The 18,623-nt window shown below is 44.4% G+C and overlaps 1 protein-coding gene across 5 annotated transcripts in view; it reads left to right on the forward strand.

Moving 5' to 3' along the window:
- The window catches only part of Tnrc6a (trinucleotide repeat containing 6A), a 186,634-nt gene that overhangs the window by 30,337 nt on the left and 137,674 nt on the right, over window positions 1-18,623 (forward strand). For all 5 annotated transcript variants that reach the window (XM_005405109.2, XM_005405110.2, XM_013504801.1 and 2 more), the window contains exon 2: window positions 2,671-2,796. In XM_005405109.2, coding sequence (XP_005405166.1) covers window positions 2,717-2,796 — 80 coding nt within the window. In that variant the 5' untranslated portion in view covers window positions 2,671-2,716. The remainder of the gene's footprint in view (window positions 1-2,670; window positions 2,797-18,623) is intronic.

Consider the following 18,623-nt stretch of genomic DNA (forward strand, 5'->3'; position numbering starts at 1 on the left):
AGCGGCTCTCATGACCCCAGTCCATAGGACCTCTGACCCCTCGGGCTTAGTCTGCATTCTCATGTTCTCTGAGTCCTTGTTCAGCAGCTGCTCCTCCGCTGACTCTGGACCTTTCTAGTTCTCAATGGCAGGAGCAAGAGTGACCCGTTGTATGGCATGTGTTCCCAGGGGTTTCTCCATATTTGAATGATTCACATGGGTGGGCCTCTGCAGCCGGTACATGGTGGGCCAATTGTGTCATTGTTTCCCTGTGTCATGGTGGTTCTCAATTGAGTGGCAGTGGCCAGCCCGAGGGCCGCCACGTGGCTCCCCGTGCGCCTACGAGGCAGGGCTAACTTTACATTTCTAACACACGGTTTTAGTATAGACCTGGCACATTGAAGGGGTTCAGTGTGTATGTGAAAAAGTTAGTGGTTAAATAAATGCATCTCTGTAAATTCTAAATGACATTTTATTTAGTCTCCCTTGAACTGATCATCTTGGGGAAAGGGAAGCAGTATCTATTTTCACTGTTATTCCCCAGTTTTAAAAAATTGTTTATTTCCCTTCTGCTTATATGAGAATAATAAACTCACCCAGGAGACATTCTAATACTTTTACAATTTAGAATGAGCAGATCGAGTAAAAGGAGAGCAGGAACTCTGCCGGGTGAGTCTGGCAGCATGTAAGAGCTCTTTTTCTTTTTGAGACAGGGTCTCACTATGCAGTTCAGGCTGGCCTTGAGCTCACTTTGTAGCCCAGGCTGGTCCCGAACTCCCAATGATCCTCCTGCCTCAGCCTCCCGAGTGCTGGGATTACAGGTGTGTGCCACCATGCCCAGCAGTGTTCTTTTGTTTTTCTTTTTTAGTACTGGGAATTGAACTCAGGACCTTGTGCTTGCCAGGCAGGTGCTTGTGCCGCTGAGCTACGTCCCCAGCCCTAGGAAGAGCTTGATGGTGCTGGAGTCAGCCTGGCGAGCAGAGGCGCGGATGCCAGCTCGGGAACGTTTGGGAAGAAGTGGGATGGGAGGACCTGCGCAGACTGACTGTGGACACGTATTTCGTCCGCTTTGACTCTGAAACTTAGGAGAGAATGTACATGGGGTTGGCACTCTTTTCTGTGACTGCATGAGTGCTCATGGCACAAGACAAGAGAGACTGCAGCGTGTATATGCTCAAGGAGGAATTCAGTAAACAAGACCAATTTCATCACTAATTTCTGCACTGAATCCTCCAGTCCTTTGCTTATTCGCCAACTGGTGGTTAAACTGTTATACCAGCCCATGTCCTTGACACAGTAACAGAGCACTGACTCAACTTTGCCCTCCTGCAGCTTCCAGTCTGTCGAACAGGGGAAGTTGCAGATGAAGGTGACAGAAGGAGTGATTTTGCGGGGAGAGGGGTGGGGTCCACGTGCAAGGGGAAGAATTACCATTGTTGGGAGAGAGCTTTTCAACAATTTTTGCCGGGCGTGGTGGCGCACGCCTGTAATCCCAGCACTGGGAAGGCTGAGGCAGGAGGATTGTTGCGAGTTTGAGACCAGCCTGGGCTCCAAAGTGAGCTCAAGGCCAGCCTGCACTGCATAGCGAGCCCCTGTCTCAAAAAGACAAAAAAAAATTTTTTATTAGTATGTTTGCAATGTGTAATGATTACATTCACCTTGAGGGTTAATACATATCTTCTTACCATGAGAAAACAATGCTATCCTTTTCTTTAAAAAAGATAACAACTATGAGGAAAAGACAGGAATAAATATTATCAAGGAAAATGATTAATAAGTACAGCGGAGTGGCATTCTTAGTTAAACGTGTGAAAACATCGCCCCAGGTGGGGTAAAACCGGGCTGACACCACGCGCTTTCACAGCAGTCTGCGGCTAAGCGAGATCTCGGCGATCCGCTAATTCCGCAGCTTTCAACCTTGGCTCACAAAGCCAGCAGCTGTGCAGGTGACTCACGAGGCCTGTGGGTGAGACCCGCGGGGTTCTGCAGCGTCGCACCTTACCCGGGGAGCAAGCCAGTGTCAAGGCAAAGCCTGCCAAGTTCCCGGGAAAACCTAAGAGTCACCCTGTCGGTTTGCCTCCAGCATAGGTACCGATTTTTATTTCCTTCGCAGAACATGGGCTGATGCCACTGTGTGGCGTGTAGGGACCTCGTGTAAAATTCCTCTTCAAGTATTACCACAGTGCTATGCCTAGTGAGACCCTCACCGCGTGGGAAGCTGGCAGAGACCCAAGTCAGTGGAGAAACGAGCAGATCCGGGTCTCCCGTCTCACCTTCCTCCCGTGCTGTCGAGGAAGTGCATTTTTTTTCTTGTACCTTCTCATTCTGAGAATGTGTAACTAAATTTGCTGCAGTCAAAATGCCGAGCTGCAAGGGGGTTGCTTTGCTTTGTTTTGCTTGCGGTGCTGGGGACGGCGGCCAGGGTCTTACACGCGCTCTCGCACTGAACTACTTCCCCGCCCAAAGATGATTTATTTTTAAAATATTAATGCATAATTCATATCTTCCTTATACTTCCCTTTCGCTCTGGCAAGCCTGCTTGCGCGGGGAAGGAAGAGATGGAGTGCGAGCTTGCGCCTAGGGATTGCACGTGGGTGTGCGTCTCCCAGGTGCATCCCTGTTTGTGTCTGGGAGGGGGCAGAAGTCAAAGGTGGAGACTCACTAATCTAACGCAACCCCTCCGTTTCTTAGGTGTGGACGCTGAGGCCCAGGGAGGTGATGGGATCGCCCTGAAGTCATGCAGCTGGTGGCAGAGCCAGGCCTAGAAGCCAGGCGCCCTGGCTGTCAAGACATCCCGCTGCCTGAGGAATGGAACAGGTAGTATCCCTCGCCCCGGGGGCCCTGCGTCCGCCCACCCAGCCCAGGGCAGCCCGAGGTCCACACTCAGGAAAACACAGGAAGCAGTGCTACAGCTCGGACACACTGAGTGGGGTGGGATTAAAGCTTGTCAAGGGCAAGAGGGCATGGTGTAAAACTCGGCCCTCAGGACCCCAAGACAGAGCTCAAGGCCCCGAACCTCCCCAGCAGCTGTCACCTTCTGAAGGTGGATTCAGCTCTGTCTGTATCATGTCGATCTCCAGACAGCTTGTCGTCCTCCAGCTATGCTGCTGCCCGGGCTCTCTTCGGTGTAATTTATCGTGGCAGGAAACCGCTGGCCATTTGGACAGGACGGGGATGAGAGAGAGTTCAGAAGACCCAGTGGGAGGTCTGGGTAGAAATTAAAAAGCGAGATTGAAGCTGGGTTTCACGACATGCACCTGTCGTCCCGGCGCTCTGGAGGCTGCGGCAGGATGATACATTGAGCCCAGCCTGGGCGGTTTGGCAACCTAGCGAGACCCTGTCCTCAAATTAAAAAGTGATAAGGGTGGATCTCAGGGCCAAGGGCCTGGGTCCAACGCCCAGTAATGAAAAGGTGTAGGGGGCGGGGGCTGGCAGGTGGGGTTTGCTGGACTGGTGTTCTATCACCTGGATTGGTGGCTGCTAACGTTGGTCAATAGTGATGCTAGAAAAGATCCACTGGAAGTGAAATCCTTCAAAATAGGAAGGAGAAGAGTCCCTGCCTTCATACGTGCCCAGGGCTGTTTCTATTAAATGAATTTCTTTAGCCCGGTATTGGTAAAGCGAAAACTTCGTAAGCTACTGTATGTAAGATATGCCCCGTATATTACATGTAAACATGAATACTAGTCCTTGGTAATGTGTATTGGTCTTTCTGAACAGCCTGAGTTATGGTTTCTTTTTCATTTATCTAGCAATTATTTACTGAGCACCTACTATGGGCCAGGTGCTGTACTGGGCATTTGGAATATATCAAGTGAACTAAACAAACAAATACTCTTGTCCTCCTAGAATTCAGTCAAGGGAAGGTGGCCAGAGAATCCTGTCTCTTGGGGACATCAGTGAGTGAGGAAGCTGGGAGAGGATTACTGAACTGAAACGGTATTACAGTAAAAGCTTCAAGGGAGGGTATCCATAGGCTGAGTTTGACCAGACCCTTTGGCCAAAGACGTTTGGAGGCAGGGACACCTGAAATAACAGAATGATCTCCCCAGACCATCTGCTTACGTCGGTGTCCATGAACTTGGTTCCCAACAGAGCAGACGCCCAGACAGGAGCTGTGACAAAGGGGGCAGCAGGGGGAAGGCCCTCAGCAGAGGCCAGGCGGGCAGTTCAGACCTGGGGACGGAACAGAGTATCAGAGGGACGTGTCAGCAGGTAGTCAGACCCCAAGACGCCACGAATCTTGTTATGAGTCACCCCACCTGGCGGCACGGTCGCAAGCCGGGGCATCTAAGAGCCTCTGGCGTCTGCCACGGTGTCGGGCAGGGAGGGAGCTTCAGTCAGCGAGCGTGTGGTCACCGAGCTGAGCTTCAAGGCGCTCCAGCCTCTGGGTCCAGTAAGTTCTGAGTGAGACGTTAAAACAGGGACTTGGGGGCTGGGGAGACAGCTCAGCGGCACAGCGCCTGCCTGGCAGGGGCAAAGTCCTGAGTTTGATTCCCAGTACAAAAAAAAAAGAAAGAAAAGAAAGAAAGAAAAGAAAAGAAAAGAAAAGAAAAGAAAAGAAAAGAAAAGAAAGAAAGAAAGAAAGAAAGAAAGAAAGAAAGAAAGAAAGAAAAAGAAAGAAAAGAAAAAGATAAAACAAGGACCTGGGTGCGGGAAGGAAGAGGGGGTCTGACCTACAAAGGAGGGCATAAGGTAAGCTCTTGCAGCCGAGATCCATAGTCAGAGGTGAAAGACAAAGTCAGGGGCACTAAACTTCCCAGCCTTTAAATTCCTCTGAATTAAGAACAGAATTCTTTGGGAGGCTGAGGCAGGAGGATCATTGTGAGTATGAGACCAGCCTGAAATAGATAGTGAAACCCTGTCTCAAGAAACCAAAACTACAAATGGATAGGATAGGATAGGATAGGATAGGATAGCATAGGATAGGATAGGATAGGATAGGATAGGATAGGATAGGATAGGATAGGATAGGATAGGATAGGATAGGATAGGATAGCGTAGGGTTGGGTAGGGTAGGATAGGATAGGATAGGTTAGGATAGGGTAGGGTAGGATAGGGTAGGGTAGGGTAGGGTAGGGTAGGGTAGGGTAGGGTAGGGTAGGATAGGATAAGATAGGATAAGATAGGGTAGGACAGGACAGAATCTATCTCATTCATGTGATCCATAAGACCTGGGCTCTAAGGTAGGGAGGGGCCAGGACGCAGCAAAGCCCATGTCCATTCATCCCTGATGCGGAAGGAGGAGCGTGGACTCGCCTGAGGCGTCTTTCCTTCTGTCTGCGGGGGTCCCCAAGGGGGCGTCATGGTTGTTATGACGCTGGGGGCTCCAGAGGGTCCTGTTTCTCTAATGACCCCGGGGTTCACTCCAAAACCCAGAGGAAGGCTGTCTTGAGACTCGCGTCCAGGAGCTCCAGCCCGCTGCTCCACTGTGCGTGACTTCCTCCCCGCCCCCGCTGCATCCCCGCTCGGCTCAGACCTCTCCTCCAGCCCGTTCCCGCTCCGCTCCGCGCCCTCCTGTGTCCCCGCCTTCCTGGTCCCCGCCGGTGTGCCTCACCTTCCGTGCGGAGGCGTAGCTGCCCCTGGGACTCAGGCGTGGCCCCGTCCTCTCTGCGTCCCCGCGGGGGTTTTGTTGGATTCTCCGCTCTCCGGCCAGCCCTCCGCAGCGGTAGCAACGGTACACTTCAGGCAGATCCGCGAGGCTGCCCCAGACACTGCCGCGGACACTGTGCTGAATTTGACTTCCAGAGGATTCTTCTGTCTCTGGGGTCACTTACTCCGCAGTCCAAGCCCCAGGCTCCGTGCCTGATCGCTCAGGGCCGCAGCTAGCTCCGTGGATCGTGCCGCCTGCTTTGGCTTCACCGTGGGAGGTGAGGGAGAAAGTGCCTTCCCTGCCCCTCGGCCTCCGTCTCAGAGGGCAGAGCTCCTCCAGGGAAGACAAGCGCTAAGAGGGAGATGCTTGTAGACCTCTCCTGTTGAGTAGAATAAAAGCATAAGCCATACGTGTGATTGTCATTATTGCCTCGCGGTATTCTTCAGGGCTAAGAACTGAGCCCGAACTCTTGTGCAGGCTAAGGACGCGGCCTAGGCTGTGCGGCATTTCCAGCTGCACATGTAATTGTGAACGTTCTAGTAGCCACGTCTCTAAAAGGTAGAAAGATGCCAGGTGTGGTGACCCTACCTGTATTCCCAGCTCCTTGGGGGACTAAGGGGAGCATCTCAAGTTCTAGCCCACCCTCCGCAACTTAGTAAGACCCTGTCTCAAGATTTTTTTTTTTTTTTTTTTTTTTTTTTTGTCTTTTTGAAACAGGGTCTGTCTATGCAGTTCAGGCTGGCCTTGAGCTCACTTTGTGGCCTAGGCTGGTCTCAAACTCACAACGATCCTCCTGCCTCAGCCTCCCAAGTGCTGGGATTATAGGTGTGCGCCACCACGCCTGGCTTTGTCTCAAGATTTTTAAAAGGGCTTGGAGCTTTATTTCTGTGGTAGAGTGCTTGTCTAGCATGCATGAGGCCCTGGGATCAATTGTCGGATCTGCAAAAGGAAGGAAGGGAAGCAGGGAGGGAGAGAAATAAAAACAGATATAATTAGTTTTAATATTATAATTTATTTTTCATTATTTCCAAAATATCATGTTAACATGTAATCATTGTGACAATTTTTTTTTTTTGTACCAGGAATTGAACTCAGGACCTTGCGTTTGCCAGGCAGGCGCTTGTGCTGCTGAGCTACATCCCCGGCTACTACTTATTTGTTTTGTTTTGTTTGGTTTGGTCTGCATTATGACAATTATTAATGAGATGTGTTATTTCTTGCTACTGCTCTTCTAAGTCTTTGAGATCCAGGGTGTGTTATACACGTAGAGCACAAATCAATTCTGATGCTAAATTGTCATCAAAGACATTTGATCCCTATTTACATTTACAGTGGAAAAGGTGTTCTGGACATATTTAAGTATTTTCCAAGCCAGGCATGGTGGTGCACACCTGTAATCTCAGCATTTGGGAAGCTGAGGCAGAAGGGTCATTGCAAGTTCGAGACCAGCCTGGGCTACAAAATGAGCTCAAGAGCAGCCTGAACTGCCAGGTGACACCCCATCTCAAAAAGACAAATAAAATAAAATAAAAATTAAAATTAAAATTAGAAAATAAACATTTTCCGGTTAGTGAATTAAGTACCAAAAAGTCATTTTCCTTTAACATTCATCTCCACAGTAACAAAACCAGCTTATCTTTATTGGAAGAATGGTTGGACTTTGAAGCATAAGTATATCAGTTTTCAGACTGCTTCTGCCCAGATTATGTCAGTTCACCAAGCCTGGTGTCAACTCAGTATCATTAATATGGACTATATAGGGGTATTACATAAATTGAAAAGTAATACTGAGTTTATTGATATCAGCAATCTGCTATGCAAAATTTTTTTGTAGATTTTGGAGGTAATTTACATAATGCTGGTAATTGTGGTTAAAAATATTTTGCATCTGGTTCATGTTAGAAAGTATACAAACCCTGGTGGGCATGGCGGTGTATGACTGCACTCCCAGCACTCAGGAGGCTGAGGCTGGAAGACAGCTACAAGCTTGAGGCCAGCCTGGCTGCACAGTGAGACCCTGCCTCAAAAAAAGGAGAAAGAAAAGAAAAAGTATGCAAGCTCATCGTTGATGATTTGTTTTATGAAAAGGTGTAATTTCACTGTAAATTCTAATACCTTTCTAGCTAGGCCAAAAGTAAGTTTTTCTTTGCCAAGAGCTTCAGATTTATCTCATTCATATACATTGTGAGATTGGTACGAAAATATAAATCACACTGTCATCTTTGTCTTTGATTATTCAATATTTGGCAAGCACTCCTTTTGTTTCAAGAAAATCTTGAATTGGAATTGACAGTCCAGTAAATCTTTGTAGAATTCTTGTGCAGTTCAACCAGTGAATATTGGCAAAGACCCAGAACTGTTGAATTCATTGCCTTTTATTTCTTTCAAAAGTCCCATACCTCTGGGATGACTCATAGCAGTTGTACATACACGCTGAACAATTTTTGGTCTTGTCTTTTTTTTTTTGGTCTTTTTGAGACAGGATCTCGCTATGCAGTTCAGGCTGGCCTTGAGCTCAGTTTGTGGCCCAGGCTGGCCTCGAACTTGCAACGATCCTCCTGCCTCAGCCTCCCGAGTGCTGGGATTATGGGCGTGCACCACCACGCACGGCACCACACTGAACAATTTTAACAACTGTATCCACGACACTTTCCACAAAGTCTGCTTCTGAAAGTAGCATAAATATTTTCAACATATATCATATGGTAGGAAAAAGCAGTACAGGAAACATCAGTCTCTTGTTTTGAAATTCCAATAAATCCATATTTTTGGAACACCATCTGGCATGATAGAAACTAATTTTTTCATATCTAACTGAAATTCTTCTCTGTCAGATATAAAAGATTCAAAAAGTCTATGCCACAGTTGTGAATTGACACTGTTTCTTTCATCGATTTGGAAGACCTTTAAGACTAAATATTCCCAACCATTCCTTGGGCAATATCTAGTGGCAGGATTCATCTCTAATTTGCTATTTTCTAAAATTTGAATTTGTGTGTGCATGTGCATGTGCGTGTGTGTGTGTGTGTGTTGGTGGGGATGGAACCCAGGACTTTGCACATGCTAGGCAAGCTCTCTACCATTGAGCTATGCCATCAACCTTTGTATTAATTATCTTTGATATGTTCTTTTAGTCTATAGGCAACTGGGGGTGTAGTTCAGGCTGGCCTCAAATTCACAATGATCCTCCTGCCTCAGCCTCCCCAGTGCTGGGATTATACACATGCACCACCACATCTGGCTAGTGGCTTAATTATTAAAAGACTATTCATTTCTCATAATTTTTTTTTTTTTGTCTTTTTGAGACAGGGTCTCACTCTGCAGTTCAGGCTGAACCTGAACTCACTTTGTAGCCCAGGCTGGCCCCAAACTCACAACCATCCTCCTGCCTCAGCCTCCCAAGTGCTGGGATTACAAGCCTATGCCACCACGCCTGGCTACGATACAGAATTTCAAAACAAGATGATGGGAAATTAACAATGGTTGTTATATTGCACATTGTTATCTTCAATAGTTGTTCAGATTACCAGATATAGGCACGCAAACTTGCTCCAACAATTAGGCGTTAACTGTTCCTTTCAATAAACCAATGGAAATTAGTAGTACATTTATCCTAGCTATCTTGTGTATATATATATATATTTTTTTTTCCTCCTTCCCTCTTTCTTTCTTTCCTCCTTTCCCCCATCCCAGCTGTTCTTTTCTTGAGCATTTTCTATCCCTCTCATAATACCTACTGTACCTTTCGGATTTTATTTGCTCTTTCATTTTAGCCATTTTAAGGATACAATGTAGAGCAATGGTGGTGAACCCGTGGCACCCGTGCCGCAGTGGCACGCTTATTATCACTGAAAGCTCCGAAAGGTTCGCCAGGGGCCGGGGATAGAGCTCAGCGGCACAAGCATCTGTCTGGCACGCATAAGGTCTTGAGTTTTATTCCCAGTACCAAAAAAAAAAAAAAAAAAGAGTTGCATCTTAGGGCCAGGGATAGAGCTCAGCGCCTGCCTGGCAAGAGCGAGGTCGAGGGTTCGATTCTCGGAACCAAAAAAAAAAAAAAACACTCCAAAGATTCGCCATCACTGCAGGGCATGAAGTACATTCCTATACTGTACAACTCTCACCCCATCTACCGCCAAGACTTTTTGAAAATCTTTCCCAACTGAAAATTTGAACCCATATAATGCTAACTTCCCATTTTCTTTCCTTCAGACCCTGACAGCTATTATTCTCTCTCTCTCTCTCTTTTTTTTTTTTTTGTCTTTTTGAGACAGGGTCTCACTATGCAGTTCAGGCTGGCCTTGAGCTCACTTTGTAGCCCAGGCTGGTCTCGAACTTGCAGTGATCCTCCTGCCTCAGCCTCCTGAGTGCTGGGATTACAGGCATGTGCCATGTTCACTATGTATTGATGGAAATGTCTCAATATTTTTCTCATCTTTAAGAAAAACTTTTAACTACAAACATAGTTTTTTCCTTTTGCTCTACAACAGAAAATTGCTTTTTGCATCCATCATGAAATCTATGGCCTCCTTCCAATCTCTTAGGTATTTTTATCTTTTTTAAAAATTGACAAGTTATAATTGCATATATTTGTGGTGTGCAACATGTTTTGATACATATATACACTCTAGAATAGCTAAATCAATGAGCATGACATATTTTGTGTGCTTAGAATACTTGAAATCTACTCTCCTTGCAATTTACAAATATAAACCGTGGTCATCTTGAGCTGACACACTTGGTCTCTTGGGTTGATTTCTCCTGTGCCACTGAAATTTTGTGTCCTTTAACCAACATCTCTCTGGTCTTCCTAACCTCAGCCTCAGTCCTCTTTAAATTTCCTGTCCTTGGCATAGCACTAGATCATGCTACCCCAATTGTGTGCCTTTCTTTTAAAGTTAAAATTTTGTGAATACATAGAAAAATAATTGAATGATGATTAAAATATTAGGTATTTTCCAGAAAGAATGGCTATCATTTTTTTTTATTTTTGGTTACTGGGAATCAGACTCAGGACCTTGCACTTGCCAGATAGGTGCTTGTACTGCTGAGCTATATCCCCAGCCCTAGAACGGCCATCATCAAGAAATCAATCATAACAAATGCTGGAGGGGCAAAGGAACCCTTCTCCACTGTTGGTGGGAGTGTAGACTGGTACAAGCACTGTGGAAATCAGTGTGGAGATTCCTCAAACTAGGGTTAGGGGTTCCGTTCAACCCAGCTATTCCTCTGCTGGGTATTTTTCCAGGAGAATTGAAAACATCTCATAGAGTGATTTATGTGCACCCTGTGTATGGCAGTGTAATTTGTCATAGCTAAATCTTGGAAACAACCCAAATGCCCATCAACCAAGGAATGGATAAAAAAAGATGTCTTTTTATACAATGGAGTATTATTCAGCTATAAAGAAAGATAAACTCGAGGCTTTTATAGGTAAATAGCTGCAACTAGAGACCATACTCACAAGTGAAATAAATCAGACCCACACGTGTAAACATCGTATTGTCTCCCTAGTATAAGAGTAAATAAAACCCAAAATATACAATAAATATTGTGAAAGGGAAAGAAATTGCTCAAAGGAAGTAACAACTGGGATAAGGGAAAGGAGAAAAAGAAAGAAGGAAGGGAAATGTGTGTGTGTGTGTGTATACAGAAGAGAGCTACAATAATTATACTGGTTTCTATTGGTTTACTGAAAGGAACAGTTAATGCTTAATTGTTGGACCAATTTTGCGTGCTTACACCTGATAATCAGAACAACTACTTTGAAGATAACAATGTGCAATGTAACAACCACTTAATTTCCTAACATTTTGTTTTGAAATTGTGTAAAGTCTTTACTGTTTTTTAATGTTTTATTCTCTTTAAAATAATATATATACATGTTAGGTATATTGATTTAATTACCCAGTTGCAGTACGTACGTGCTCATGTCACAGCTGCTGGGGCTGCTCCCCTCCCCGGGCCGCTTGGCCCCCACCGCCCTCCACACCCCCAGCCCAGAAAGTTCTTTCAGGCCTTTTTCTTTCTTTTTCTTTGTTTTTCTTTCAGACATGTGCGTTGATTAAGTGGTAATTGGGTAGTGGGGTCCAAACAGCACAGCGTTTGTCCTGAAAGAGGGGCTAGAGCAGAAGAAAACCTAGCAAAGCCTACAGGATATGGATTGATATAGCTGATCCATGGGTTAGAAAAATAGATTAGTCAAGAGAAACAAGGACACCAGGAGGGGACGAGCATCTTCTTGAACTTCGCGTGAAACACCCCGTAAAGCAGAGCCTCCTGGGAGCGTCCGCCTGGAGCGTGTTCAAGGTTGGTGGCACCCCTGCCGTAGTCCGCAGAACGCTTGTTGTGGGGGTGTTTGTCTGCTTTTGAGGCAAGATCTTGACAAATCACGAAGCTGGCCAGGCGGGGCTTGAACCTGCAGTGCGCCTGTGTGTGCCTTCCGGAGTGCTGGGATTCCAGGCGCGGAGCGCAGGAACGCTGAACTACAGAAGGGCCAGGTGTCCGCCTAAGAGACAACCTGCAAAGGGCAAATCTATGGAAAGTAGAGCAGTGTCACTGACAAAGCGGGCATGATTCATACTGCACATGGCAGAAGGCAACAGCCTAACAAAGGAGCAGCTCCATCAGAGGGACCCAGCACAGCGCCAATGGGGAGGCCTAATAATATGAGGAGCCCCCCGACCCCTGAAAACAAAGACATTTATATCTCGATACATCATGTTTCCAGGAGACAAGCACAGTGCAAAGCGAACCAAAAGTGTCCAGAGGGAAAAAGGGAGGGATGATCTGAAATATTTATCAGAAATAAACAAACATAAAGGAGCCAGGCGTGGTGGCGCATGCCTGTAATCCCAGCACTTGGAAGGCTGAGGCAGGAGGATCATTGCGAGTTCGAGACCAACTTCATTCGAAGTGAGACCAACGCTACAAAGTGAGCTCAAGGCCTAGCAAGACCCTGTCTCAAAAAGACCAAAAAAAAAAAAAAACACCAAAACCAAAACCATGAAGGAAACAGAGCTGTAAATATCAATTTTGGAGGAAAAAGGACGTATAACCAGAAGCATTTTGGATAAGAGAATTTTTCATGGTAAACAGTCCCCCCAAGGATAATACCATTTATACTCTCTATGAGTTAGAAATCAAAGCATTGCCAGGCATGGTGGTGCATGCTTTAATCCCAGCACTCTGGGAGGCTGAGGCAGGATGATTACACATTCAAGCCCAGCCTGTGCAGTTTAGCAAGACCCTGCTTCAAACTCAAAGATTTGTAAAAAGGAGCTGGGAAAGGAGCTCAGTGCAAATGCCTTTGTTTCAATATCCAGGGCCAGAGAGAGAGAGCCAGGTGTGGCGGTGCACACCTGTAATCCCGGCACTCGGGAGGCTGAGGCAGGAGGATCGCTGCCAGTTCGAGACCAGCCTGAGCGACAAAGTGAGTTCAAGGCCAGCCTGAACTGCATAGCGAGACCGTGTCTTAAAAAGACAGAAAAAAAGAAAGAAAGAAAGAAAGAAAATTTAAATTACAAAGGCAGAAATTCAATTAAAAACAAATTATAAGAGCTGAGTGAGGTGGCACATGCCCATAATCCTAGCACTGGAGAGGTTGAGGCAGGAAGATTGCCATGAGTTCAAGGCCAGCCTGGACTACACAGCAAGACCTTGTCTCAAAAAAAAAAAAAAAAAAAAAAGCCAAACAAACTATAAATAAATAATCTCAACTTAATGAAAATATCAAAATATATAGAACCTTAAAAAATCATCCATAAAAATTGCTTTAGGGACAAGAAGACATTAAAAATAAGTTTTCAGAAGATACCTAGAAGGGGAATAGCTGGCTCAAATGAAATTTCTAGTTTTAGTTTTCCAAGGACTCTGATACATGTTCATGGAAGCACAATTCATTAAAAGCTAAATCTTGGAAGCCAGCTATCTCTCCATCAACAAATGAATGGATAAACAAAATGTGTTTATACACAATGGAGTATTACTCTGTCATAAAAAATATAAACAAGTCATTTGTAGGAAAATGCATGTTAGGTGAAATAAATCAGATGCACAAGTTTAAATATCACATGGTTTCTTGCATATGAGAAGCCCACATTATAAATAAAGAGCAAAATAAAAGATAGATAATAGGAAATAGGAAGATAGACCTTTCTCAGATGGGAAGGGGATCAAGTGAGGAAGGGAAGGAAAGGGGATGAAAATGGGAATTAAGATGTGTTATGTACATGTACACTCCACACAAGAAGTGTCAACGTTATGCACCGTAAACATGTACTAATAAAATGAAAAAATGAGCTCCAAAAAATAAGTTTCTGTTTAGGTACTAAATAACAGAAAGAATGGTACCTTTCAAAATTGATGAGCTACATACACAGCACTGTGATCGGAGACAAACTGCTATATGAAGTATTTCATGAAGAAAGAAAAAGAAACGAAATGCTTCTCATAAAAGATATGAAAAAAACTAAGTGAAGTAAAATAGGTAAACAGAATCAATCATGATTAAAAACAAACATTACTGAATCAAGCAACAAAACCCAAGTTAAAGAAAACCCACCATGATATGGGTCTTTGAAACAATCAATAAAATAAAACTGCAGTGAAGCTTAGGAAAGAAAATGGAATACCTATTACAAATCTGTAAATAAAACAGAATTATTCTGATTTAGTCAGAATATCATGGAGAGTTGGGAAGCCGTACAAGAATATTTTGTCAATTCCCTAAGAATAATGCTATATTCTTAAAGGTTTTTTTAAAAACCAATACATAGTGAACCATGCTTATTAATAGATTTCTGAACACACATTTCCTACATTCTTGAACTATGCCGGGCACTTTGGTAATATTTAACATTGATATTTACAAATGAAGCTGGCATAGAAGGGTTCCTTACAGCATGGTTTTCAGGTTTGGGTGTGGCTTTCACACACACAAAAAATAGACCATCTTTTACCTTTTTATGCTCTGATAAATGATACAGCAGTAGAGTGGTTTATTTCTTGGCTGTTTGAGGCTTGTGGATTTTAGGTGGAGAGCTAGATGATGTTCTTAATTTTGTTTCTGCTTACTGTTCTATTTAAGATTCCTAAAATTTTGTTTATTTTTAGCGGAGTGTGGTGGCGCACACCTGTAATTCCAGCACTCAGGAGGCTGAGGCAGGGGATCGTTGAGTGTTCGAGGCCAGCCTGGGCTACAAAGTGAGCTCAAGGCCAGCCTGAACTGCACAGCAAGACCCTATCTCAAAAAAACAAAGACCAAAAAAAATTTGTTTATTTTTTGTATTTATTTGCACTTGTTAGAAAAATCTATTTTATTCAGATTTTTTCCTGAGACAGGGTCTCATTGTGCAGTCCAGGTTGGCCTTGAACTGGAATCCTCCTTCCCCTGGATGTCCAAATTTAATGCCCAAAGCTTTTCCAGACATTAAGTCTTCTCATCTCCTCTGCAGTATTTTCCTTCCTTATTTCTAATAACACATTTTTAGCTTTCTCCCTTTTCTTCCTGATAGCTCCATTTTTCTCTAACCAAAGTCACCCCAGAGGCAGTTCTTGCATAACTTAATTCTACTTTTAAAATTTATTTTCTAATTTACTAATTCATTGATTCTTCTTTCTTCTTTCTTAGGCTAGTTTGTTGCCTAACTTTTTTTTTTTTAAGACAAGGTTTTGCTCTGCAGTTCAAGCTATCTTTGAACTCACTTTGTAGCCCAGGCTGGCCTTGAACTCAGAGCAATCCTCCTGCCTCAGCCTTCCGAGTGCTGGGATTACAGGAATGTGCCACCACACCTGGCTTCTAAGTTTTTGATTAAATGTTATGTTTATTTATTTTATCTTTTCTCTATGCATTTGTTTAGAGCTGTGTATTTGCCTCTTAACCCGATTTCAGCCTTTTAACAAGAGGTTTTCATGTGTATAATGGTAGTGCGAAATTGTAGTTTCATATTTTCTTTGTCCTTCTTTCTCTCTCCTCTCTCCAGTCTCTCTCCCGCTGACTTCCCCCGACTCCTTACCAGGTGGGTGGTAGGATTCTCCCTCTTTTTTTTTTTTTTTTAGGTTCTCCCTCTTAATTTTGTTACTAATTTCTAGTTTTCTTAAATTGCAAGGAGAAAACAGTTTATACTGTTTGTACTTTTCGAATCTTTGTTAAGATTTCTGTGCTAAGATTTTCTTTGCAGCCTGGTGTATCAACCATAAGGGCCAAAGAATTTCACAGGACTGTGAAAGATACGCCCTCTGTTGTCAGTGTATAGCGTCTGATACAAAACTACACAGTGAGATTTAGTCAGTGTCGTTCAGAGCCTCAGAATCTTTATTTTTAAGGTCCTCATCCGCCAAGGTCTATCAGAAGGGAGCTGCAGTCCTGTATTAGTCCTTGGAGCCTGCTGGAAGCTGACGCTCAGATTGTTTTAACGATGTGCGTGTTCTCTGATTGGAGTTTTCCTCTCTGTGGAGTCCACGTCCCGTTTGGCATTAGAAATGCCCCATGTACCTCGGTTGTCTCATTCAATCTTGGATTCAAATTCTTCTGATCCTGACACCACGAACCCAGATTATTTTATGTTAACCGTTATCTGAAGTGTCTTTGTTCATATTTTTAATTTCAATCTTCCTGAAATCTTTAATTTCAATCTTCTACTTTATTATAGTCTCTTATTCTCAACCCAAAGTGAAGTTTTACATTTTTTTTTTTTTTCTTTTTCAGACAGGGTCTCACTATGCAGTTCAGGCTGGTCTTGAACTCACCACTATCCTCCTGCCTCAGCCTCCCAAGTGCTGGGTTTATAGATGTGCTCCACCAGGCCGACTTTACCCTTGTCCAACTTTGCCCACTGATTCCAGCTATAGCACGGAAGAACGCAGGTAGTGGCCTCCACCTGCCCGCGCATGCCCCGGGAGAACTAGCTGGCTTCTTTTCTTGTTGTCTCTTGTGTGCAATCTCTTGGTGGCAGGAGACCGTAAACAGCAAGGGGCTCGAGACCCCTCCACAGCTTTCCTGCCATCTGGGAAAACCAGTGCCAGGCCCTGCTGTTTCTCAGAGCTTACAGGTTCTGCCCCAGCGCAGGGAACCTTTCCCCCAGCTCGCCAGCTCATCCCTTAGGTGCCTTCTGCTCAAACTGGGGGATCCGCTAAAATTTCTGGGATTTTTCCGCTTGCCTTCTAACTATTCACCTTTCTTTACCTTTTGGGGTACAGTGTGAAGCTGCCTGCTGGCTGCTTACAGCTCCCACATTTGTGTTTCTTCTGTGAACTCCGTAACGTGTCATGATAAATGTTCTTTTCTTCCTCTGAGGAGGATCCTGATGACATCTCTAATTCTGCTATTTTTCACTTTTTCTGTTCATTTCATTGTATTGGATTAGGAAAACTATATCTTTTGCTTCTCTGTCCTTATATTCCAAAGGGTCCCCTAATTCTTTACAGCAGAATATCCTGTAGTATAAATGCATCATAATTTCCTTAACGACACTATTTTTATTCCTTTGTGCTCTACGGATTGAACCCAGAGCCTTCACACTGAGCCACACCCCCAAATCTTTTTTATTTTGGGACAGATTCTCGCTCAACTAGAGTTGCCCAGGTTGAGCTCAGTCTACGGTGCTCCCGCCTCAGGAGCCCACAGGCAGGTGCCCCGGGCCCAGCTAGACCCTTATAGACGAAGAAATTAACTAATTAATGAAACAAGTAACTAATGCCCAGGAAGATCATCTTGTTTATACGGGGCTGGTGAAATTTTTAGGTGACACAGTCCCCAAAAGGTGTAATCTATTAACGATCTTAAGAACATCTGCACTCTTTAATTCAGAAATTCTCTATGTAAAAATTTATCCAGAGATAATGATCTCAAGGCGGGAAGGGGTGAGGAAAGTCGTGTATAAAGAAGATGTGTTCTGTACCTATTCCACCTACCCACATTGCCTGTAACTATTACGTACTATAAACATGTAAAATGAACTTTTTTACAAAGAAAATGCAAATAACACTCTAAAAAGATAATAATTATAAAAGAGCCTACTGAATTCTACAAAAGAATTACTTTTTTTTAATTTGGAAGGGCAGGGGTGGGCGTGGTGGCGTATTCCTGTAATCCCAGCACTCAGGAGGCTGAGGCAGGAGGATCATTGCAAGTTCAAGACCAGCCTGAGCTACAAAGTGAGCTCAAGGCCAGCCTGAACCGCATAGCGAGACCTTGTCTCAAAAAGACAAAAAAATTTTTTAATTTGGAAGGGCAAAAAATGGAAACAATCCCAGCATCCAACAATAAGGGACCCTTTGAGAAAATCATGGTACAAGCGTACAGTGGGATCAGAGGGGCTATTTGCAGTGTGAGGGATTAAGGAACCTTCGCCTTGTTTGCAGCAAACCCATGAATATTCTGCTAGGTGTGTTTTGTTTTTGTTTTTGTTTTTGTTTTTGCTAGGTGGTGTTTTACTCTTTCTGTGGCCTTAGAACATGTAGAAATGATTCCCAGACGTTAGCAGGACAGTAACTCCTGGTCCTGAGCTTGGTGAAGGCTGGACAGTTGCAAGCATGTGTATGTGTTTACGAATGTGTGTGTGCACACAGAGCAGTGAATTTATTTGAAAGAACTTTCTGACGAGCTCCTTAGAAGAGGGTACGAGCTCGTGAATGATCTCAGCAGACAGAACTGGCTTGCAAGAGACAAGAGGACGAATCTTTTAGTTCAGTCCCGGGAAGTGAAAGGAAGGAAGAGGGACTGGGAAGATATATCAGAGTCCTCAAGAAGCCCTCAGGCTTGATTTGTAAAGGGATTCACAGAACTCAGAAAAGCTGTTGTATTTGTTTATTTATTGGTACCAGGAATCGAACTCAGGACCTTGTGCTTGCCAGGCAGGCGCTTGTGCCGCTGAGCTAGATCCCTGGCTCAGAAAAGCTGTTATAGTCATACTCACAGATTTATTACGTTGAAAGGAAACAGATGAAAATCATCAGACAAAACATATACATAGGGCAGAGTCCAGCACAAGCTCCCAGGTATACTCTAGCTCTAAGGAGGGATCCACAGACAGCACGTGAATGTCCCGGGCAT

Source organism: Chinchilla lanigera, unplaced genomic scaffold, assembly GCF_000276665.1.
Source record: "Chinchilla lanigera isolate Chin_1 unplaced genomic scaffold, ChiLan1.0 scaffold00092, whole genome shotgun sequence".
Lineage (NCBI taxonomy): Eukaryota > Metazoa > Chordata > Mammalia > Rodentia > Chinchillidae > Chinchilla > Chinchilla lanigera.